The sequence below is a fragment of the Poecile atricapillus genome, chromosome 22 (assembly GCF_030490865.1).
Source record: "Poecile atricapillus isolate bPoeAtr1 chromosome 22, bPoeAtr1.hap1, whole genome shotgun sequence".
Taxonomy (NCBI): Eukaryota; Metazoa; Chordata; class Aves; order Passeriformes; family Paridae; genus Poecile; species Poecile atricapillus.
The window spans coordinates 4403674-4428355 of NC_081270.1; the positions used below are offsets into that span (position 1 = coordinate 4403674).

Consider the following 24682-nt stretch of genomic DNA (forward strand, 5'->3'; position numbering starts at 1 on the left):
ATAACCAAAGTTCTCCAGTGCTGCCATTTCCCCAGAAATGCTTTGGAAGATCCTGGCCACAACTGCGCAAGAGTCGGACCTGGTCTGAAATTGGTATCTCTTGTGTTTACAGCGTGTCTGCAGTTCAACTGGACCTCCGTGGACTGTGTTCCTGAAGCTTTTATGGGAGAAATGGTGCACTGTCAAGTGAACTGGCTCTTTTTCACAGAGGTTCAACACTAATCAATGTTACTGACTCTTGTTCTGTCCCCTTCGATTTATCCCAGTGGATGGTGTCCAGCACGTTACAATATCAGCAGAGAGAAATAAAAAAGTAACATCTCCATTCTTTTAGTTCATCACTTTCAGCCATGTATAATTATAGTTTAATTCAGAACTTTATTTTTTCATTAAAACTTTTAATGAACCATGTTTTTTTCTTAAATGTGAGACAAATGAACAATGAGTTTGTTATATTCCAAACTCAGGAGTCTGCTGTTATGATTTATTGGTTTGTGAGCCGTTGTGCCAGGCAGCAGGAAGACTTGACACTTGAAGTGCTCTTTCTGAAAAGATACACTCGGGTGGAGATAGGAAGAGCTGGCAGGTATCCCCACCTTTCTGTGGAGCAGCTGCTCCTTGCTAGCCTCTCCTTAAGAGTGTGGGACATAGTGAAGAGCCCTGTGGCTGGGCAGGGTGGAGGGTTGGGAGGCAGGCACTGCCTAGAGTGGCTGAAGACAGCAGGGACACTGTGCTGGGCTTGTGCCAGGGGCCTGCTGAAGGGTGCAATGACTGAGCTGGGGGACAGGGCCCAGGCCAGGATGCCAGTGGTGTCGGAGTGTGCAGTCCTGGCACCTGGTCCCTGCAGCCTCAGAAACAGCCCTGGGGTAGCACTGCACCCCTTTGCAAGGCCTGGAGGCTTGGCCTGACCCAAACCAAGCTGCTGTGAGCCCTCTGGGAGCTGTGCTGAAAGAGAGCTCCCTCCCTCCCCACCCTGGGCAGCACTGAGGACTCCAAACCACCCAAGAGCTGCCGGAGCCTTGGTGCCACCCTGCAGCTCACATATGTGCCACAACTCTGCAGGCACTGCTGCTCAGCCAGCTGCCATCAAAGCAGCAGCCTGAACACCTTGGCAAACTGAAAAGATGGCTCAACCTTTTGGAAATGGCACTAGGTCATGCTGGAAGCTAGGCAAGAAGTCTGCTCTGCTTGTTTAGAGCTTTGATTTCAATTCTGTTGGTAATTTTGAATTATAGAGTCATAAAAAGAAGTCCCAGGGGAGTTGTGGCTGTAAAATGGCAGCTGCTCATAGCAAGAATATGGTGGTGAAGGCTGTGGTTCTGCAGTGGGGCTGTTCCTACAGTCTTGGCAAAACTTGGCACTGACAGAAAACAAGGAAGAATGAGGGGGGGTTGGGAGACAGACTGAGCACTTGGCTCTCAGGGATGCTCCTGTGCCATGTCCTATCTCTAGAGGTTGGCTCCTCACTTCTGATCATACACCTCACACAGTGACAGCAAAAAGGAACTGGAAGAGATTTGGATTTCTGCCCAGTCCCACCAAACAGAGGTAAATAAGCTGGATGGGATGGAGAGTGCTGCTACGTTTACAGAACCTTCAACCCTTGCTTTCCAGGAGTTTCATCTCAGGAACTTCCTACAGATGCAAAGGGAATGGGAGCTGCTTTTCAGCTGAATATAATTTATTGCACATATTACATTTAATTTCAGATTGACAGAATGGTGGCCATAAGTGACATAAAGCCCTGCACCAGGAACTGGTCACAGCTGAGTTGTTTTGGTTTTAATAAAACAAATGAACACCCCTTCATAATATGAACTTGTTTTTTACAAGGGAAAGCATTTATTTTGGAAATCTCATTCTCCTGGTGCAGTGACCTGAGTACAGAGAACCACAGCTGCTCAGAACAGGGGCCAGGTCTATGTCAGGAAAGGAGTTATTGCAGGAGTTGTCAAAAGCAACTCTGCATTGCCAAGACATTGGTGTTTTCCCCTCTGCTCTCACCCATGAGCAGTGAAGGCTGGTCTGGACTTAGCCAGAGCAAAACTGTGACCAAGGAGCAGCCACCATGATTCCTTGTCTCTGCAAAAGCCTCTGATGTGCTGATGTACCCAGTGTGTAGTAGATTCTGTAAGGTGCTGTTTCCAGCTGCTCTGTCACCAGCCCAGGACTGCCCTTCTGCTGGAAATCCCTGGCAGGGCTTCTAGGCAAGACAAAGCCAATGGATCTATGACATAACTGCTGATTTTCAGAAAGGGCAGATGAGTGTTACATTTTCAGCTCTTTATCCATTTGGCCTCTCTCACTTTGGTATGGTTTACTTTATGAACTACATTTATTTTTGCTAGAAATAAATTAGATATTAAGAGATAGTTGCAGCATCAGAATCAAATGAAATTAATTGCTGTCCTTCTCTCTCACTTGCTTTCCTCTTTTCTGGAAATCCTTGACAATACATGGTTGTGGGTGGCAGAAGAATCAATAAAACTATGATACACCGTGTCCTTGTCTGGAAGAGCAGTTCATTCATACTTAAGCACATACTTTTCTTAACAAGTGCATTTCAAACACAGATTTGAGATTGAAACAATCACTGACCTCTCTCCAAAAGTATTTGCACAGGGGACTTCTAGGACGTGGCCAGAGAACTGAAATTCCCCTCATGAGAAGGAGAAGGTGTGTTACCTACCCCAGGAAGTACGTGGAGAAGTGAGAACAGCAGATCTTTGTCCCTGCTGTGCACCAGGAGAGAGGTGTGAGTGCAGAATGGGCCGTGGCCAGCTGGGAGCAGGGTGCCCGCTCAGCCCCTCGGCAGAAAGCACTGTGCACTCAGAGTCACGCTGCTTTATTGGGTACCGAGCCACAACTCAGATATTGCCTGGGAGCTGCCTGAAGCAGCAGGGTCTGTCCTTTTGTCCCTAACAGAACTGCCAGGACACCGCCTGCTATACAGACAGTAAAAATAAAAGTGTCTCTGTTGAAACTTGCAGCGTCCAGGGGAGATTTTGCAGTTTCCATTGACCCAGGTACCGTGAGAGATGCGTGTTCCCCGCATTAGCCATCGGCATCGATCCTGTGAGCTGTTGGGGAGAACAAGGAATGGACACATGCTGGAGCCCACCATTGTTCCAAGAAAGGCAGGAACACTTCTGGCCGCTAATTAGACACAACTCAAATATGCCTCCAATGCACTTTTGGAAGCTCTGTCAGCTGGATGTGCTGCTCACACTGGGCAGGGAGCTGGTCTAGGGCAAACAAAGGTCTGTGCCCTTGAGCCAACCCACCAGACCCACAGGGGTGCCAATAAAAGTTGTCACAAGCAGATACCGGTTTCACAGAGCTATTCCAGAAGGGAAAATATTTTGGTAGGTAAAATAAATGGGGACAAGGAAGGAATCTGACTCAGGCCTCCATACATTAAATTCAGTCCCCAAATGGCCACCCAGTGCTGTGAACTGCAAAGGACATTGGCACCTGTGGGAGGCCTCTGCTTCCAGCCCCAGTCAGAGATACACACTAGCTGATACAAACAGCTGCAGAGCTGCTGCTGAGTTCTTTTGGGCCTTTACTCCAGAGGCAAGTCACGGTCAGTCCATTCCAGTAACTCCAATTCTGAACCCCAGAACCCCAGTTCTGTGCTGTGCACCACAGAGCTGAAGTAGTCCATCACTGGTTCCCCAAGGAAGATGCTGGGCAGTCTGTGCTACTTACATTGCTTTGGTATCCTAAGGGCCTCGTTGTCAGCTGACATCACTTGGTGCAGAACTCCTCGGAACTGATAAAGCACTTTCAAACTCTTCTCCTCCCCCACGCAGGGATCGTAGAAGCCTGGAAGCCCAGCCTTGAACCAGAGAAGGAGAGACTGAGCATCAGTGAATGAACTTTCACACCTCTCCAGCTGGCCAAAAACATTTATAAGTGCCAGGACAAGGTATCATAAAAAAACCGAAGAAGTTTTGCTGCCAGCAAGGTGAGACACTGGGGAATCACCTCTACAAGTTTTCAGTGCATAAAAGTAAACCAGGGGGTTGGGAAGTTTCTGATGTAGAGCCTGAAGGTCTCTAACACCCACTCTCCCACAATGCAGACAAATGGCCTAGAAAAGCCCCAAGAAACAGAAGTTCCTGGAAGTTTGTAATACTTGGTATGTAAATGGCATCTGTGAATTGATCCAGAGCCACTGGAGAGACTCCCTGGCAGGACACCACATGGTTCAGATTAAATTCGGGCCACACATTTGAGTCCCTGAATCTGGGCTTTGACAGGACAGCTACGTACCTTGGAGGCCTCTGTAAGGATGAGTTTAGAATCCTTCACCAAGCACTGCAGAGGCACAGTCACATCTATAACCTTCACCTTCTCATTCTTCCTGCTGTTGTCATTAACAAACTTCCCATACCAGGCGTTCACTACAATCAGACCTGCATTTCCCAGGAAATCACAACTGTGATGGAAGGCTTCCACTGACAAAAAGACCATTGCAACATTTTCTCTTGCTTTCAGTGAGATTTAATTCTCCTGGCCTGGACCCACACCTCCCAACAAAGAACATTTTTACCTGGGCATTTGTTAGCAACCCTTAGCACTAGAATGGAGTGACAGGACCTGGGTGCCACAATGATGTGACAGTCCAAGTGGATTACAGTTCACTTTGGAACAATCTGTGGAAAATTCCTAGTAACCATCAGAGATTAGATTCCTACTATGATCCAGGAGCAAATCACATATGGGAGAAATCAGTGAAAGCTGAACTTCAGACTACAACTTTGGCACCTATTTATATACACACACCTCTCTCTGGGGCAGAGGTGAATCTAGACTGTTGTCTTCAGTCTGTTGATCCACTTCACACCATGTCCCAAGATAATATTCTGTGATTCCTCCTATGCTCAGGCACCTGGAGCTGAGTCATAATGGGGCTCCCCCACTACGTGTGCAGCAGGAACTATGCTGCACTTCATTAGGAGTGGGAATGAAGAAACAACACCTTTGCATTGTTCCTTCTTCTCTCCAAATTTATAGAACAAGTAAATGATATCATAATCTTTACCCATTCTGGCTTCCTCTGCTTCAATTATCCTTCGGACTGACTCCTGCATTAACCGGACCTGTCACAACACAAGTGGCAGAGCAGAAATCACACAGGGTCAGACACTGTGGCCAAAGGAGAATGGTCCAGAGTGAAAAGAGTTTCCTTTCACTAAGGGGATCAAGTTACAAGAAAGACTCACTGCAGCTTCAGCCTCCTGCTTCTTCTGTAGGATGTCACTGGCTGTGCTCTCCCGCTGCTTCTCCAGCTCTCTGGCAGAAGGAAAGCAACATCTCAGCAGGAATACATGGCTGGGATTCAGGCAGAAACTGGTAGGGTCTGCTTACCCACCCCAATTACAACTGACCCACAACCTCACACAAATGAGCCCGAGTGAGACTTCCTCAGGAATGTGCAAGCTCACCTCTCCTTCTGTGCCCTGAGGTAGGGTTTGATGACCAGCCTGTGCATGGCAAAGTAGATAACGAGAGGTCCCACGGTGGCATAGAACACGGCGCTGGGAAGCAGCTGATCTGTTAGATGGACAGGGAAGAAGTAGGTCTGGCTGGCCCTATTCAGCCTGCAACAAAGAAGAGCAGAGGGATGGTAAGAGGAAAAGCAGAGCTGGATGTGCTTGATGAAGCACACTTAGCAGCAGTGTGTGCTGATGAGCCAAGGGGAGATCAATGAGGAGCTCAAAAAGGTGAAAGCCTCATAAACTGAAAAAGCCAACGGCAGGAAAGGCAGCTGACACCAGCCAGAGCCAGACTTTGAAGTAGCAGCTCGTGATAGTACCTGACCATTCTAAAGTTCTTTTTTTAATCTTAGGAGAGTTGGTTGGTCATTAATTTCAACAGAAAAAGGGACAAATATCCTCATGAAATAAGAGAAAATGCTTCTAGAGAAGGCCTGTGGTCATAACACAGGCATGGGCCTTCAGAGCAAGTGTACATGAATATTTTTCTGATGTCTGTAACAATATTTATTTTAGAAAACATGACTTTCCTTGGGCCTGAATTCTTCAGGCCCTTCATCAGTTTCACACCCCACCTGTAGCTGGCCCCAGTTCAAGCACACAAGACAAGGACACTTAATGAGCTCAGTCCCTCTGTGAACTGCACCTTGTTAATGGTACAATCACGTGCATTATGCAATGATAATTCCCTAATTCAAGCATTCACTCGTACACAACACAATACACATGAAATCCATCTCAACTAGTATTTTCAGAAATCTTCCATTCACTTACCAGAGTGCTCCAAATCTCACTTTAAGCTGTATTTCAGAATATTCTGATGTGCACACACACACAGACAGGTGGCTCAGGCTGTGAGTCACACCAGTGGAAGGCACCCACTACTTACAATAGCTTACAGCTTGCATTAAGAGTTGAGGGCAGCTGTAGCCTCTCCCAGTGATGTATCAATACACCTGTATTGACCTGGGACTGGGACCTTCCCACCTGAATACTGGAAATAGAATGATGGAGGTTATGGTCAGCCTCTGGAATAAAGAGTTGAGATCTTGAACTGACTTGATTTTCAAGGACACTCCTTGAGGAACACCAACGCTGACAGTGGCTCCTAAAACACTGTGTCTGGAAATCTTCCTCTCTGCTCCATACTCCACTATGGTCCCAAAGAAACCCACCCTAGAATGACAGAACCAAAAACTGTTAAGACAGAGAAGACACTTGAATTTCTCATTACTAAATCCTGTAATTCCCAAACAAGTAAAGCATGGAAATGCATCTGTTTGCAGCAGATGTTTGCCTCTGGAAGATTTGTGGTGTATCTCCAAGGTGAGATTAGACCTTCCACCTTGCTAAGGAGTAAACAGGAACTTCTGGCTTTCTTATAGGGGATGATGTAGCCATATCATACACAAGTATTATAACTTCTATTTAACTGCAGAGGCACACAGGGCCAAGCCTACAAGACATTCACTTCAGCCTTTACCAGATTTAAAGAGTGAAAAGCAGGCTCCCAAAAGCCACAGAAGCATTTGGTTTGTGTAGAACCTGGAGGCCTACAGCAGCGGGAGAGGACACAGTCCCCAGGCTGTGAGCAATGTGAATTCCCTCTTGAGCACTTACTTGAGAGAACCTTTCACTCGTGTTTGATCCTCATCCTGAAACTTATGCTGGTAACTGACCATCATAAAAGAATGGGGGATTCCCAGCTGAAACACAAGAGGCACAAATGTATTATAACATACCCTTGGCCACTGCTGCCCCCAAATTTCCTTTCTCAACCTTGAAGCACAGAACACAAAGCAGTGCTTGCTGCTTACAACCTCTGCTGTCCATGTTGTACTGACTCTACTCTAAGCTGACCCATGTCACCCATCACAATGCCAAGAGCTGTGCTCTGCCAAACACCTGGTTACCTATATTAGGTCAAACATGAGATATACCAACTGCTTCCTTAACCTCTAATCCCAAGGCAAAATACTGCTGGGACAGGAAGGTGAGGCCGCTCTCTCCCCCAGGGCAGGATTAGGTCCCAGCCATGGCTCTCACCTGCATTGCCACAGTGAAGTGGCTGGTTTTGGTGTCCCGGACAATACTGGTGTTCATGGCTGACTGGATGCCCCACCGCCACTGCAGGTAGCCCATCGTGTTCTTGTCCAGGTTTCGGGCCAGGACCGTGGTGAGGCCGGGGCGGACCCCGCGTGACGAGAACTGCAGGGCACAGTTTGTGGTGATGAAACTAGAGAAATGAGGAAAAATTCGTCAGTGAAAACACACAGGCTCCCAGGTGGCCCCAGAGTCCTTGTGGCCCAGGAACTTTACTGAATGCCCAGAGATCAGCCTGCAAAAAGCATGAGGCTGGAGGCTCTCAGGGAGAAGTAAGAACTCAGACTGCTCTGAGCACAGCAGTGCCCAGGAGAGCAGGCTGTGCCCTGGTTTGTTGTCTGTGCATGATGCTGCCTTCCCCTTCCTGCCCTGTGCAGATAACATCCTGGTCTCTGCAGAACAGCACACTGGGCTGCTGGCACAGAGCAGCCCTGTGATTTAATAATCCTTAAGCATCACCTAAAAAACAGTGCTAAAGCACTCTCCAGGGAACAAGAATCCTGTACAAGCTCTGAGGAATGGCAGATTCACTAAATTTGAAAATATAAACAGAGGGAACCTACACATGATGCTCTGATGTGTCACTCCAATCACAGGCCTTACCTTGTATTCTCCTTTGCAACCTGAGACCTCTATTTGTGAACAGACATTAAACTAGTGGCGAATTTGGCATTATCTCCCTAAAATATGACATCATCTCCTGTTTTGCTGTCAGAAATTCCCTCTCACACATGGAAGCCTCAGAAGAGTTCCCCATTTTTTGCTGTGTTGATTGAGTACGAATCTAAGGATGTGGAACACAGACCTTCCTTAAATTGGCAATATGGAAAGGGAGCACACCGACATCCAGAAAGAATGCAGGCATTTTGACAATACAAGTATGACCTTACGTCTCCTGCAAAAATAGCTTATTTTGTAGGACAGAAAACAAATCCAAAATAAATGTGGAAGAGAATTCAAGTCATTTAGTTCCCCATTGTGGAATATTAACCTCTAGGCCATTTTTCTAATAGTTACCATCTTGGTGTAAGATTACGAAATATCTTCAACCCAAAGAGAGGTCCATGAAGGTCTCCAGCTCCAAACTCCAACTGTTGGAATGCACAGTGCCAGAGTGTTAGAAGAAGACATCCTTTACAACAGTGACAAAATATATCATGAGCATAATTTTTCATCACAGCTGAGTAACATTTATCACCTCTTTCAGCACCCTCCCTTTTCTGCAGCTTTGCACTCAGAAGAAGAAAAGGTGTTGGAGATCATGGGTAAAACAAAGCCAGTTCTGTACAGCTACAGGTGACCAAAGCTACTGGCACCTGCTTTGGTCACTCCAGGGAATATGGAGAAAACTCTGCCCTCACAAAATCCTGACACAAATCAAAAGCCTCCAGTGTGTGAATCTCAAACGAGAGGAAGACTCCCACTCTCCTGAGCTGAGGAAGCAGGCTAGCAGGAGCTCATGTGCAAGGAACAGGCAGCTGCCAGCTACACCAGCCATGCCATGAGCACCTCAAACACAGCCCAGTTTGCAGGTGCAACATGGGACTTTCCAGCTGCTGAGACCAGATCTGCTGGGGGGGCCAAACTATTTCTCCCATAACTTCTTCCCATGCAAGCAAAGCAGTATTGGAAGCAAAGGTCAATTATCATACTGCCCTAAAAGGCCTGCTCACAGGACTGTGTCTTCAGACAGAGCTACCAGAAAGACTAGAGACATCAGGTAACAATTCTGGCTGCTTAAGTGAAGTCCAAATTCATGGCCAAATGGAGAGGGGAGAAAAGAAAGAAAAAGCAAGATTTGGTCTTCCCTTTGTCTCAAATTCCTTTAAGAATTCCTTTTTCTACATTTTACAGAACACAGAAAATGAGAGATGAACCACAGGTAAAATTTTCCCCCAAAGAAATAGAACACCAGGCAATAGATTGAATATAAAACTGTGTAACAGGTGTACTCTTACCTCTCCCCATCCCTTGGCAGATGTCACTCGTCTCAGTGCAAGATTAATTGATCCCCCTCCATTCCCATTCTGGGTGGAAAGGTTACCAGATAGTATTGCTGTGTCTGTGGAAGTCAGGGGTGCCTGAAAAAAGAATATATTGTTTCCAGTAACTCTGATCCTAGTTCACACATTTAGCGCATGTTCTGCAAGGACATAATCACTACTGGAGAGTGCAAATGGTTTTGCAGTAAAACATCAAGCATGGCAAAAAGTCAGATAATTCTTACAGTACCAGACATTTGTGACACCTGTAATGTACCACCTTGACGTTCTGACCTTGAGCTGTAAACCATTCTCCTCTTTCTAGCAGACTAAATTTTTACAACTCTCTGAAAGAGGAAATCCTTCCCATCTTTATGCACATCCTCAAGAACGGGTGCAATTTGCTTTCATCCACTGAACATGCTCCATTCAGTAAGAAATGGGCACTGAGCATCTCCACTGGCAGGAGGGTACGACCACTGCAGCGCACCCACCAGTTAGGCTACGGAGCCAACCCACCATTCTGCTGGCCCCAAGCTGCCTCTTCCCACCCATGCTGGCCACTGTGTCCCCCCCAAATCCTCTTGAGAGCCTCTGAGCAGCATGTTCTGTGTTCTGAGGTGCTTCATTCAATCACGCCCTGCTCACATGGCAACGTTCACCCTCCTCACCTCGATGGACTGGGATATGTGCATTTTGTTTATCTCAATCTGGGGAAAGCTGCTCCCAGGCACATCTTCATATTCCTCGTCATAGCGATCAAACAGGTCAGTGGCATCTATTCCCACACTAATTGTTCCCTGAGGGATGACAAATGAAACAGGCATTTAGCATTAGCAAACATCTGGTGTACACAGAAGTGGCTGAACCATCCCTGTGTATGATTACATTTTCGTGCAGTTTTCCATTGTTTTGCAATTACTTTCACCACTCTAAAATGCACTTCCTAATGCACAAAGACAAAAGTTAATGATTACAATTTTTCAAAAGAGCAATATAAATCATCAAACAGACTGGAGAAAAGGCAGTTTTTCAGTACAAACTCAACCTGCAATCCCAGGAGGTCATTTTTCTATTGTGACACATTACAGAAGCAGGTAGAACACCTTTAGAAAGCAGGTTTCCTCTTTCCCCACAATTGACTGTGCTCTGTTAGTATTTAAAAGTCATTTAGAAATCTATTTTCTTCAATGGAATTTGGTCAGAAAACCTCTACAGGCTTCTTCTTATGAGATACCTAAACTGACTTAGCACTAAACTGTAGAATTCACTTACAGTTGACCGTGTTAGTAAAATATCTTGATTTCTTTTTCTAGTTTATATTTTGTGATCAGAAAGAAGGCTTGACAAAGACATACTTTTAGCAAGTGGTAAATATTTCCTTTCTCAGACTATAGAAAAAATTATTCCTATGAAATCTAGGCCACAGCACAATAGCCTGGCTACCTGCTGCTGTGCTCCCTCAGACTAACTGCAGGAGTGTGTTTCTTTGAAAAGAGCACAATTAGGTACTTGTCTGGGTCATATAACTTCAAGAGGCTTTGGAAACCTTCCCTATGGACCCATCTGACAGTATCCCAGCTCCTATAAAACGTTTGGATTGCAATAAAACCCCCACTCTGTGCACAAGCACAGGCTGATCTCTGGGCAGTTTGTATATGGAAACTCAATAGCTGGGTAGCTACAAACCCCACCCACACTGAGGCCAAGCACAACTGTGATAAATACTTATTTCAGTCTGATGGAGTATTTTTCCTTGATCACTCCACTCTAATCAAATGCTGGACCATAAATAAAGGAAGAATTGCAGAGTCTAACAGGATTTGAACCTCTCCTCTGCCTGGGTTCCCAGGCTAACCATTTGCTGTGGAGATTCCCAACCTCTTTTCAGTGTTTATTTTCTGATTGCTTATGAAACAAAAACTGGATAAATATTTTAAAACTGAAAGGTGTGGTTATTTCCAGTAGAACCCTGGAACAGGGGCTGTGCCCCAGCTGTTTACTAATCACCCTTGGCAGCTGTTGAATTTCAGAGCAATTACACTCATTGTTCTGCGTGGTGGTGGCACCAACAATCAGCTCCTGCCCTTTCAGGAACCATCTGCAAAGTCACCTTCAAGCAACTTCAGACCCTAGAGCTTCTCCAGTTTCAGCCCTCTCCTATGCCATGCTGTTCCTTGAAACAGGGCCAAAAGAAGAGGGAAGCAATGGAAAACCTCTAACCACGCTAGAAGGGCACAGTCCTGTGCTAGCAAACACCCATTTGGTGACCATCTTGCTGTACTTGGCTTACTGGTGCCACAATGCTGCACCCTTTGGAAAGATGCTTCAAGATCCACACCTCAATTCACACTCAAAATTCATTGCACCTCCCTCCTCTAAAACACACTCAAAATATTAGGCTTTTCTTTTTCACATGTATTAATTTTACAGCAAATATCCCTCCCAAGGAAAAAAGGAAAACACCTGAACCTCTCCATGAATATCCTCAAGATCTGTTCAGAGAAAAGGAGCGTTTCCCCATTCCCCAGCAGAGCTCCTACTCTTCTGCCTTTCCCTGAGGTCAGAGGTGGACCCTGGGCAGACCCTCCACCTCCTGCCAAGCAGGTGAAGTCACCCTTGGAGGTCTGCAGATCCTGGCAAGGAAACTGGTTCAGGCGCAGGCACAGGAAAAGCAGCAGATGGTAAAGTTAAAAATATTCCCAGAGAAGGAGAGCACCCCTATGCTGCCGGATAATGGAGGGGACTGCTGCTGCTCCCAGCTCCCATCAGCCACCTGCTCTGACCATGGGAAATGAGGAACTCTCCCTGAAGGAAGAGCAGCAGGAGAGAGCTGTAATGCCTGCTCAGAAGTCAGTGGTGCCCACACTGCACTGCACAGAGCAGCAGCTGGGCAGGGCAGGAAGCACGAGTGGCACTATGGAACCATCAGAGCTGGGATTGGCTTCTAAAATCATCTTTATTTGCCAGACTTCACTAATGCAATTCATAGATGTGCCAGAGGAAAATATACTTACTCCTTACTTTTTTCTTAGGGATTTACCTTCAGGGAGGTGATACCTGGAAGTTGTGCCAGGCTTTGCCTAGAGGGACCTGTGCTCCTTACAAATTGACCTTCCACAGCAGGAAAATAACTGGATTTAATTTCTCCTAACAAGAAGCGGTTCTTCTTAAACCTAGTAATGAACTTTTCAACCCTTCTGCACATCTTTGAAAGCAAAAACAAAGCTCTAAAAGCAAATAGGAGACTCAATTTCAACCCTCCAAATTGCCTACATCTGGTTATTGCTCAACATTTCTGGTTAAAATGCTTTATTTTTGTGGAACTGTTTTATAGAACCGACAAATGTTGGAAATTCTAAAATAACTTGCGCTCGCGTATGAAATGATCACAGCTGCGCTCCCCAATTCCACGGGAACACTGCCTGGAGAGGCATTTCCATCGGCTGCCAGCCGGCAATTGCTGTAAACACCCAGATGGCTAATTTTATCCCAGGACACAGGCTGAGGCTCACAGTGCAGCTCACAGCCACGGCGAGGCGCCCAGGGAAAATGTCACATTCCTGAAGCAGGGAGCAGCAGAGTGGGAGACAACCATGCTCCTCTCCAAAAACATCTCTCTGACCCCACTCACCTGCACCTCCAGCAGGAGGGACAGTTTGTCCTGCCTGGCTTATGGCATCCAGAAATCCCTTCCTGCCTGGAATAAAGCTGTCAACATACTCACACAACACTCTGTGCTTGTTTACCCTTCCAGTACAAACCAGTTCTTAGTGTCTATGCACTACCCACAGCCTGGGGATCTGTACAGTCCAACTGCTTTGCTGAGAGCAGATCCAAAGGTGGTGCCAAGGTGAATGTCTCAAAATATTAATGCTCTGCTTAGATGGATGTTTTCCTCAGGATACAGTCCTAAGCACCACTGCAATCCCACATCTGTCCACTCAGAAGACACTGTGGTTTCACACTAACATGTGAATTCATTTAGTTAATAGTAGATGCAGCTCCTGGATAATGTTAGTCACTGCATAAGAACCAAGATTTTTGTGATTCAATAAGCTTTGAAAATTCAGTCAAGGACTATCCTGACAAACTCTGGGTTTGCCTCACACACTCACCAAGCCAAGAGCCAGCAAAGACACCGTGAATCTAGGCTTGTCCAACCACCATGTCCATCTCTCCCTGCCATCCCAGGGGTATTCCCGAGCACCTCTGACCAGCCAAGGTTAGCTGTGAGGTGAGTGACTCAGGGTCAGTCTGCTGCTCAAACAGACTGAGATGAGAATAGCATCCAGGATGATTCTCATCCTGAGGGCACCATCACACTTTCCAAAAACAGGCACTAACTGCAACACTGGCAGACCCCCAACCCCATTTAGGTTGACTTTGCTGCTGCCCAGCTGGCTTAGGGATGCCTCAGATTTGTTGCTGGTTTCAAGCTACATTTGAATAGCTCCCTGAATTGTTGTGACACTGCAGCAGTGCCAAAGGGAAAACCTGTCAGGTAACTGTAGTGAGTTACATTTTAGTTAGAAAACTTGGAAAGAAATCATAAATATTTCAGTGTTAGGTCTATTTTCTGAAAATTGCTGAAAAAGGTATTTTGTCTCAACATGTTTCTCTAAGAAAAGAAGAACATTCAGTAGGGGATTGTTCAAAGAATGAGCTGTTCTCCCTATATTATGCAGAGAAACTGCATATGCAAAAGACAGAAAGTCATGCAGCAAGTGTAGACACCTGAGGGGCTCCTTCCTACAGGCCCTCACCTAGGCTCAGCATACCCTGCACACTGGTGATAATTACAGACTCACTCTTGGGACCAGGATTAAGTCTTTGCTTACCTTTGGATTAGTTCTCTGCTGCAGTCTCCGCTCTTCCCTCTCTCTCTGCAAACGCTCAAATTCTTCCCTGATTTCAGCTGCAGTTCTCTTTCGTTCCACAACCTGCTCAAAAAGAAATGAAAACCAAACAATTACCAGACAGAGGCTGCTCATGGCACTGCAGTGCTGGGGGGTCAGAGGCCCTTGGATGCAGGATGCTCTTACATGCTGCCCCAGCTGCTGAAAGCCATCCTGCACCAATTCCAATAGTCATTTGGAACAAAGCACCCAGACCAGATCAAAGGGTAGGAATGAGAAAAAACTCCGTGCCTTGAAAGAAGGGAAAATGGTTTTGTTATTTCCATTCCCTTCACAAAACCAGGGCAGAGAGCTTTCCAACCACAACTACAAGACACTGCAGTGCAGTTGTTATCCTCAGCGATCCATTAACTGCTCTACCAGGTGCGGACACAAAAATGAAAATAACTGAAAGCCCCTGACCTGAAGTAAATGAAATCCATGAGAGTTGAGTGATTTTAGGCTATGCTGGTTCACAGCTGCTTACCTTACATGGCTCAGGGAATGAGGGTTTTTCACAGGCCCACTTTTGGAATGGATAGAAAGAGTGTTGGATTTGGCTTTTCAAAATAAGATCAAGTCTGCCAAAAGCAGTTTAAAAACATCTGTTACACGCTGGATCTGCTCTACATTTTTAGCATTTTGCTCCAGGTTTGACCTTGGTGCTGACCTGACCCAATATCATAGGATTCCGTTTCAAGCAGCATAGCACAGTCAACCAGGGCTGGCAGAGGCCAGCAATGGACTCAAGAGCTGGACAGACATGAATGGACAAGTTCTGCTTCAAAGCCCATAAAACCAAACCAAAACTAAACCAAAGCAAAATGAGGAAAAACCCCACCCCAACCCACTCCAAAAAGCCCAGGAAGAAAAAGTAATTTCAAACTCAGAAGCTAGTTGATGCTGAAAAAAACAAGTTTCGGATGAAAAAGAAGGGACGAGATGGACAGTAATGACACATTTGTCTCAGATAAAGATGTTGCCTGTCATGGTAATCCTTCCAGGGAACCCTGAATGTCAGGTTTATTGTTCTCTTGTCAAGTGCAAAAAGGTTCTTTGAAAATCCATCCTGGTGTTCCAGCAGGGACAGAGAGAGACAGCAATAACTAACCAAAGATGCCTTCAAACCAACAGGCATTTATTACCAGCCAGGTGTCAGTGCAGCTGATAGAACAATGGCAGAAAAAGGTGGGCTTAGTCAAGGCCACTGGCCATAACGTGCTCAATTTCTCTCACCTCCCAGCCTTCCATCTCCAGTCCTCTCCTCCCATATATGTCATAGATGGCTCTGGTCTGTGGATCACTAAGCACTGTAAATTGAAACCAAAAGAGAGGAGAGAACTCAGTTTTTGGTCTTCTCCTCAGATTTCAGACCAAAACACTCAAGATATTTGGAATTCAAGCACAGATCCTGGAAATGTTCTACAGTTGCACATTAATCCCTTTGATGCTTCCACATGCTTTACTGAGAAGACATACTGACTTTTCCCCCCAACAAATCCAACTTTTTTCTTCTTTCTCTAAAACAAGAAAGTGGAAAGAACACAAGAGACATGCAGCCTAAGTGAATGTGCAGAGGGGGTTTTTAACACTGCTGTCTTTGAAGGTGACACAAGCCCGCTAACAAACATGAAGATTATGAACAATTTGGCCAGAGCAGTCCCTGGGCCCTTCCTGGGATTGCCACCCAGCTCTGTCTGGCTTTCAAAGCTCTGTGGTGCTGCTTTTGGTATTCCTGACCATCCATGTCCACTGATCCTTTCCCACCTGGTCCCCACACATGGTACATGCCAAGCACCAACAAAACAGTTTCCACAAGGCAGTTCACACCTTGCCAGACATCAATAATGGGTAATGGCAAAGGTGTGTGTAGAATCTTAACCTCCCAGAATGTCAGCCAACACAATGGACAACACAAAATACAACAGCAGACTGCAGAACAGTTATTTTAGAAAAAGACTGGGCACAGAATTAGGAAGTCTCTAAAGGGTAAGGCATATTTAAATGCATAAGCTCCTTTAACACACCTTTCTGCAAGAAAAAATAAATAAAAAAAACATCACTATTTCCTCCTCCAGGGTTCCAAGACCAGCTTTATCATTATCATGTATTTCTTGAGGCTGTGGGAAAACTGTCCCCAGGGAGCTGGGGGAATATAGTAAGGCTAAAAGAGGCTTATACTGGTAATTGAGTTTTGGTCTGAACTAGTGGAATATTATTGGACTTGCTAAATGTCACAGGCAGACATTTTTATGCTTTTTATGAATTCTGATAAAATGAATCTTTTGTTGTGTGATACTAAGAGACGGAAGAAGAGAAAGAGAAAACAGACAGGAGGTAGAGTGGCTCATTTCCAAGATGTCAAAATCTTTTCTTGTAACATACTGCACTTACATTTGGTACTAAACGAGCACAAATTTCCATGTTCATTGCAAGGCAGAGCCATGAGCAGCCAGAAAATTCAAAGGGAAGCTGCTGCCTCTAATGTAAGGCCCCTCACCACACTAAAATGAAATTACTGAAGCATTATGAGTTTTTGTTCTGCAAGTCATCAAGGTCAGACTTTCCCTGCTCTCCCAGCAAAAGCTTCCACATATCCTAACGCCTAACCTAGGGACAACAGGGAAGACCCCACACACATGCTCAAGTTCAGCTGGAAGGAAAAAATGCTTATCAGTCAAAACTGTAAAAAATATTCACTCATATTTGAGGTTGAATGGGGGAATATTTATTCAGCATTTTGCTTTAGTTTCTCTTTAGGCTCCAGGACTGGGTGCACCAGGTTTGTAACATGGATGACTCCTACCAGCTTCTAATCCACCTGCACTTCAGGTGCAACTTGCGCACAAGGATTTAAGTAAATTTCAGTTTAATTCAGAGTATTTGGAAAGGGTTTTGGCACAAGAATAAACTCTAACTGCTGTGGATCAGTTGTCCTCCTCTCAATCTGAGCATATAGAAGAACTTGCTGGAAATGGAGAGCACAGCTAGGTGACATGGAACAGAACCTGTGGATGTAGCAGTTCACCAGTACAATATGAAACTGTCTCTCTGTTTGAAGCTTCTCAGTCTTTATTCTCCTATGGAAGAGGTCTTCAGAAGTAAGAGAAGTGATGAGAAGGTAATTTACAACATACAGGAGATAAGACAGACACTCTAGATCTCATTCCCTGCAGAATTTATATGGCATTTATCCTCTTACGGTACAGAATCAGTAAATAGCATTGGTAAGCATCAGCAAATTTAATTATTACTTTGTAATAATAAATAGCTTCAAAATTTGTGAAAACACAGCCCTCCCAGAAACCCCTTGCAAAGCCCAGCCTCCCCCTGACCTTCATACGCTTGGTGGACAAGGTTGAAGAGCCGCTCAGCCTGGGTTTTGAGCTCGGGGTCGCGGTGCTTGTCGGGGTGGTACAGCATGCATAGCCGACGGTACGCAGCCTTCAGCTCCTCCTGGGAGGCCTGTGGAAACCACCAAAAATGAACTCAAGGACAGCCAAGGCCATTTCCAAAAGGCCACTCACTCTCTAGATCAGCCCTGAAAGGGAAGTCCATCAGCTGTTACATTGCACTACTTTGGCCCAAAAATCAAGAATGGAATATTGCTTCATTACATAAGTTAATAAAATATTCAATTATCACACCAGGATTGTCCACACTATCTGGAGTGCAACAAGGGACCTCAACAGCTCATCAGCGTATACCCAGGTATAAAAAATTATGCAGAAACCCCACTACTCAAGCAATCCATGCTCAGACTTTAGTTGTATTAGGCAACTACTATCCCCTCCAAATCAGAAGAACAAAAAAAAAGCAAAGTTGCTTCAGATAAAAATACATAAATCCAGAGATGTACAACAAATTCTACTCATATTTCAATCTTAACCCTCAAGGGGACACTGTAGCTATCCAAAAGCACTGACTTTCCACAGCTCTACCTTATCCTAGAACCCTCCTTGTGCTCCCCAGCAGCCCATTCTGCTCCCCAGCAGGGTATGTGTTGTGCTGCAAAGGAGGAAGGTGCATCATCTGTCCACAAAGCCACAGACAGATAACCATGAGAACAGCATGCCACCACATTCATCAAGAATGAATCCACCTTGTCCTTTACTGCAACCACTCTGGGACCTCAGATGGCACCTGGCCTTGTTCCAAGGACATAGATGGCTCTTACAGGATCAATAGAGGAAAAACCCTGCTTCTTCCATTATCATCTCCCAGCAATGTTATTTTTGTACTCTAGAGAGTCCCGGTAATCTCCCCTCTCTCAACTCACCCTTCTACATCCCTTGCATTGCAGCTCTTGCTCATTCCTTGGAGATTGCTTAACACCTACTTTTTTTGAAGTGCAGTTGCTAAAATCAACCAGAACTTCCCCCAGGCAAAGCTTGAAAGAGCCCAACCATCCAGTTCCCAAACTGTCCTGTCAAGAACCAGTTCCTGGGCACAGGAAGCCATTCCTGGAGGAACACCCAGAGGAAAATAACCAAAACCTGATGGTCCAGGCTGCCCCCAGGGGCTGACCTAGTGCAGTCAGTGAGGGGGGCACTCAGACAGGAGTGGATTTACAGACACAAATTCCATTTACTTTTAAAACACTTCAAGAAGCAAAGCCATCACAGGTTCCAAGCTTTTACTGGGGAAATAAAGTTCCTAAAAGGTAATTTCTTAAAGTAACATCTTTTTTACCACTTGTGGCAAGGAGGGTTTCCATCACAGAAATGCACTCACTTGTGTCACAATGCCAGGAATCCATTTGGATTTGAGGACAGCTCAGAATGTTTTTTCTGCACATTTGTATTGTTGCTTGTTAATGTTTTGAAGTGATACAGCAAAAGGGGAGCTGCCAAATTTGCTGGTCCCAAGACAGTGAGGACAGCTACAATTAGCTTTTTTCTTTTTACTACCTTGTGCTTTCTTGGATATCAAATTTAAACTCAGCTGGGAAGGCAGGGGAACATATAGGCTCAAAATGGCATTTTTAAATCAAATTAATGATAAATGGTTTAATGTGCTATTGATTATATAATAGAAATGAGCAGGTTCATTTTTCATAAATGCCATGTTCAATAAAATGTTAGATTGGGCATTTCATCATCACTGAGTAGTTCGGGTCATTGGTTCAATATTCCACGAGCAACAGCCTCTTCAAAACCACTAAAGAAACCCTGACATCATTTTTAGATTGCCAGGAAATGCAGTCACAAATAATTGCATGTAAGTTACATTTTTATTACCAAAACTCTGGTCAACATTAAAAGGCCTCCTCATTTAAGGTCTCAAACACAGCACCACGTTTTTAGCAGGCTAACATGTCTAAAAGATGAACCATTCACACAGACACAGAGCAATTCCTGCTCACAGGATCCTGCCTCCATGGGGTCACTGCAGTTCCAAGCTCTGCTGCCACACCACCCTGTGCTCAGCACCCAGACATGCTGTTCACTACATCCACTACAGGACAGTATTGCTGAAGATAATTAGCAAGGAGCAATTAACAAAGCACCCACTCCTCTCTGCTGGAATTACTCCCTTGCAGACCCTTTAACTCAGTTTCCAGCTCCCTTGTGTACAAAACCTGGACGTCCTGCTCTGGAAGCCTGGCCAAGTTAACCATTAAACTTTCTGCAGCAGTTCCCTTGCACGGTTCCCACCTCTCTCTTTTAACCTCTGTACGCTGCTGACGTTTTGGAGGGGAATTACGAAAGCTCCCAAGGAATGTACAAGCATAGCTCTGCTGGCTTTGAACCAGATGAGAGCTCAAAACGCTTTTAAAAGGAGCTCAGCATCAGGGAGTTCTGCAAACAGCGTGACCATCACACACCGTTCCTTCAGGAGTGCAGCAGATTCCCACACACGAGGCACAGGAGACTGTTCCCGTAGCTCAGGGACTGACAGGATTCCCAAATGGAATTCTTCCAAGCTATCAGACTGAATCGCTTCCAAGTCTGGATCTCCTATTGCAGGCGGCAGCGGTGGTGGTTCAGTACGAGCCTGGTCCAACTACAATGGCCACACCCAGGCCGATGGACTTGATGGGCTGTTTATACATATTTATACACACACAAATATATATAACAGATCTATATTGCAGTTGCGCTTGCTGAAACAAACTCCAGCACGGCTCCTACATCCAGATCTTCAGAGATCTGCCTAATTATTATTATTATAAAAAAAGCAGCTGCCTCCCAGTAAGTTCCAAACTGTTCCGGTGGAACAAACCTACGCCCATTAATATCCACCTATTCTTAAAAGTGGAATCAAGGACTCTCGATCCTCTTTTTTTTTTTCTTTTTTCATTGTGGCGGGATAAAATGTTTTGCAAAAAAACCTGTCCGTTTCCAAATTGGAAACCTTCGGGAAGTCTCCACAGCCGTGCCCGCGACCGCGGCTGTGCCCCGCGTGCGCGGGGTTGCACCAGGAGCGCCCGGGAGCGCCCAAACCGCCGCAATTCGGGAGCAAAGCCCGCATTTCTCGGCCGGCGCTCCCCCGCCGCACTCAACCGGGAGCCTCGCGGCCCGGAGCGAGCTCTCCCGCCCCGCCGCCGGCAGCACCAACAGCAGCAGCCCGGCCCGGGCGGAGGACACGCCGCAGGGCGCCGCTCCCGCCGCGGCGGGCACGAGGGTGTCGCCCTGCCCCGCCCGCCCCGCCCCGCGCGGCCCCGGCCCCGCGCGGCCCCGCGGCCGCACCTCGCGGCGCACGTTGAGCAGCCCGTAGTAGTCCTCGTTGTCCGGCGCCTCCTCGCCCAAGGCCGCCGCCATCGTCCCGACCTCTCACCCCGCGCCGCGCGCTGCGGCGCCCCCTGCCGGCCCGGCGGTCCGACCGCCCGCGCACGCGCGCGGACACCGCCCCTCCCCCCCCGCTCGCGCGGCCCGGGCGTGTGCGCGTGCGCGGTGCGCGAGCCAGGAGGCGGCGGCGGCGGCGGCGGCGAGGGGTGAGTGAGGGAGGGACTGAGGGAGCGAGCGAGGGAGCGCGGACCGGCAGCGACCGGCGCCGAGCTGCTCTGCCCCGCTTCGCTCTGGCCACGTTTCCCTCGTTCTTCGCCCCGGCATTCTGACGCGTCTTTGCCGGCGCGGTTGCTCCTTGCTCCAGCGGCGGCTGTGGCAGTGCCATGGGTGCTCAGGGCCTCCGTCCGCCTCGATCCCGGGGAATAGCGGGAGGGGGGGCGACCGCGACCGCCGGTGCCCGTCCCCGGATCCTCTCCTGGTGCCCGTCCCCGGATCCTCTCCTGGTGCCCGTCCCCGGATCCTCTCCCGGTGCCCATCTCCCGTTCCTCTCCCGGTGCCCATCTCGGTGCCGCAGGGCCCTCGGTACCTGCCTAAAGGGCAGTCGCTCACTCCGGTCATTGACGGGACCTGTAGGTGCAGACGGTGCCACGAGGCCTCTCTCCCCCGTAACAAGAGGGCGATTTCCAAACCGTGCTGTCACCATCGAGTCGCTATTCCGTGAGCGGCTCCGGGCTCCGGTGGGGCTGGCGGAGGGCAGCGGGGAAGTCCGGCAGCCCGGTGCAGCGGAGGGTCCCGGGGCAGATCTGCCTGCACGGCACCCGAAGGCGAGCACAGCTGAGCTCAGCGATGTCAGACCGTCGGGCACAGCACGGCTGGCAGGGGCACACCGTGGGCAGAGTGTGTGCCCGTTTGTCACCGGTAGATCTGGAACACTTTCCCTTGGATCAATAGCGCTGCTTTGGCATTTGGCATAGAGAACACGGCCCTGGGGTTCGCTCTGTGTTGCCCTTCCTGATGGTGGGTTAACTCCCCAGACCCGAGCAGTACTGAAATGGAAGGGAAATGCCCCCAAAGCGTGTAGAGCTCAGAGCTTTTACCAAAAGGGCTGCCCAGCCGGTCCGTTAACTTGAACCTCGCTTAAAGCGTGCTGGTGGATAGACTGGGTATTAATGCTACAATAAGGCTGTCAGGAAGAAAAATAAGGCCTTTCCTGCTCATGTATGGATGTTGCCCAGTGGCTGGATCTGATATGTGTGTGGGGATGCTGGAGTGGTTTTTGAGTACTGCTGTCTGTAAAGAGGAATGTTTGAAAAAACACTCATTAACAACAGTGCAGCCCAGCGTGAAGCTGGAACCACATTCCCATTTCAAAACTCAGCTAGCCTGCTTTGGATTTTATCTTCACGCAACTTTTATTTGAAAACAAGAATGTTTTAATATTTAATACATTTTTTTCCCTGATACAAGGGTAGCTAACAAGGAAGTATTGATTGTGTTACGGCAGTTCCTCTGCACTCCTGGTGAGTGAGATGCAGTGCTTGGAACAAGAGGTGCACAAAGGCTCCCTTTCTGAGAAAGCATATGGAAGTGGGTCTGTTCTGCAGGGAAGCACCTCTAGCACTGCTTTTCCTTAATGAACCCACCTGCTAGACAGATTTTTTTTTTTCCACGTGGTTTAGGAGTCATTGAGTCTGTGCAAGAATGCAAAGGAGGTTCGAGTTGTGAGAATGTCAGTTGCCATGGCAACACTATTTCCCATGGATTTTGGTCCTGTCGTAATTATGGTCTTTTTTCTAACTGGTTTGGGAGCTCTGTGGTCCTTGGGGATGTTAGTGCCAGAATTACTGGGGATCCTTCCCCTCACCAGATTGATCTAACGCTTTCCTAAAAGACCCAGCTGCTTGTTGCCAATGCTGGCTGCTGTTCCCTTGCATCACAGATGATTCAGGGGAATTTTCTGGGAACGTTCCACAGGTGTCACATCTTGGCAGGGAAATATAGGAAGAGAGAAATATGAGTTTAGGGAGCTAAATATGAACTGTGCTTTCTAAGGATATAGAGAGAGCGCTTTAAAAACCCCATATTATAATAGAGGAAATGTAACATCTATGGCAAAAAGCAATCTGATGGGAAAAAGGAAAAGGAAGAAAAAAAGGAAAAGTACTTGTTTGTGCTTTAGTGACTTGCCAAGGTTTGGCTTGGGGTGCAATATTCCTCTTCCCACATTGGTACTTGCACATGGAGGCTTTGTGGTGCTGTGTGGGACACAGTCCCTGCAGCAAGAGAGCAGCCCCAAGGACTCAGGTGTTGGGTTTAGCTGGGCATGTGTTGTCAAACCTGTGACACCGTGGCTGCTGCTTCAGTGCTCTCTAGTAAGCTGTGAGTAGCCTTACTAGTGGTGATTCACCCCTACTGTGGTGGAGCCAGAGATACCAGAGATCTTCATTATGGAATCTCCTCTTGCAAGTGGGCTGGATGGAGCTGCCCTCCCTATCCCTGAGGGTGGCAGGGGACACTGAAGGGCTCAGTGTAGCAGATTCTCTCAGTGACTGGGATCAGAGTCAGTGCTGGGAACCTGTCCCCTCACGGAGTGGTTTTGGTAATATTAACTTTAGTTCCATCACAGCTCAATGGAGGGAAAAACTAGAAAGTGCCATAAATTCAGCCAAGCTTGTCAAAGCTGTCAAATTACCCCTGACAAAGCTCCTGCCTGTAATGACTACAGCATCAGCTGGAGGGGATATCTGCGATGAGGTGACAGTGCCAGGGCTCAGCACTGTTACACTTGTGATGTACTGTCATTGTGGGCTCCTGGGCACCACTCGAGGGTGATGCTCTGAGCAGAGTTAGTTTTTTTTTAAAAAAATCTAAAAATCTAAGGGTGTTGATCAGCATCCTGCTCTCTTTTCTCAGCCAGAGTAATGCTGACTGCTAAATTCTAGTAAAGGTCTTTCTTGGCCCCATTTGTTAGTATTAGGAGTCCAGAGAGATAATGTCTTTGCACATATAAAAGGTGCTATTGATTTCCTGTTACTGTTGTCCTGAAATGTGCATGGGGTATCTATGGAGCAGTGACAATCCTCCATCACTAGCTTTATGGGAAAAGAATGCTTATTGAATCTCTTCCCATAAAATATAATCTCTTTCTCCCTTCCAGAATTTGCCGGCCCCTGTGGGAGTCCCTTATGTTATGTCTTTGAGAAAATTGATTTTTTTTGTCTCTGCTTTGTACACTTGTGTTTAGTCTTATTTTTAATTTGGCTCATGTGATGTGAAGGCTTCCCTAACATTAAACATGCTTTTTCAGTCTTGTTTTGCTTCTCTTTCATATAGATTAACACTTTCAGAATGTTTTAAAGTAAAATAAAGATATTTGCCTGGCACAAGTCTCTCTTCTTGTTGGTGGGAATTTTTTTAGTCTGACCGAGTCATTGCCCTGCTCCTTCTCTCCAGACAGGGCTGAG

General features: G+C 46.8%; 2 protein-coding genes across 3 annotated transcripts in view; one reads left to right on the forward strand and one right to left on the reverse strand.

Moving 5' to 3' along the window:
* Positions 1–1809: 1809 nt before the first annotated feature.
* DNAJC11 (DnaJ heat shock protein family (Hsp40) member C11) lies at positions 1810–21318 on the reverse strand. 2 transcript variants are annotated; one of them, XM_058854823.1, is made up of 16 exons: positions 21180–21318; positions 17823–17952; positions 15724–15797; positions 14431–14532; positions 10261–10389; positions 9566–9688; positions 8625–8698; positions 7551–7740; positions 7125–7210; positions 6564–6680; positions 5454–5609; positions 5232–5301; positions 5051–5108; positions 4279–4421; positions 3712–3841; positions 1810–3080 (listed from the first exon to the last, which is right to left on the reverse strand). In XM_058854823.1, exons 1-16 carry the CDS (start codon positions 21249–21251, stop codon positions 3055–3057), a joined length of 1680 nt encoding a protein of 559 aa, XP_058710806.1. In that variant the 5' UTR covers positions 21252–21318; the 3' UTR covers positions 1810–3054. The 2 variants fall into 2 exon arrangements, with proteins under 2 accessions (XP_058710806.1, XP_058710807.1); XM_058854824.1 differs by lacking the exons at positions 15724–15797; positions 21180–21318.
* CAMTA1 (calmodulin binding transcription activator 1) overlaps positions 21302–24682 on the forward strand; it is a 237564-nt gene continuing 234183 nt past the window's right edge. The window contains exon 1 of the mRNA XM_058854814.1: positions 21302–21424. The gene's annotated coding sequence lies outside the window, so the exon portion shown is untranslated. The remainder of the gene's footprint in view (positions 21425–24682) is intronic.

Bases quoted from the DNA above. Each gene is read 5' to 3' on its own strand.
- DNAJC11 (XM_058854823.1), bottom strand. From the start codon at position 21,251: ATGGCGGCGGCCTTGGGCGAGGAGGCGCCGGACAACGAGGACTACTAC. The intron at 7,211-7,550 runs GTGAGAGCCATG...CTTGTGTTTCAG, and splicing joins ACTTCACTGTGGCAATGCAG to CTGGGAATCCCCCATTCTTT. The intron at 5,610-6,563 runs GTCAGTTCAAGA...TCTTTGTTGCAG, and splicing joins GGAGTGTCCTTGAAAATCAA to GCTGAATAGGGCCAGCCAGA.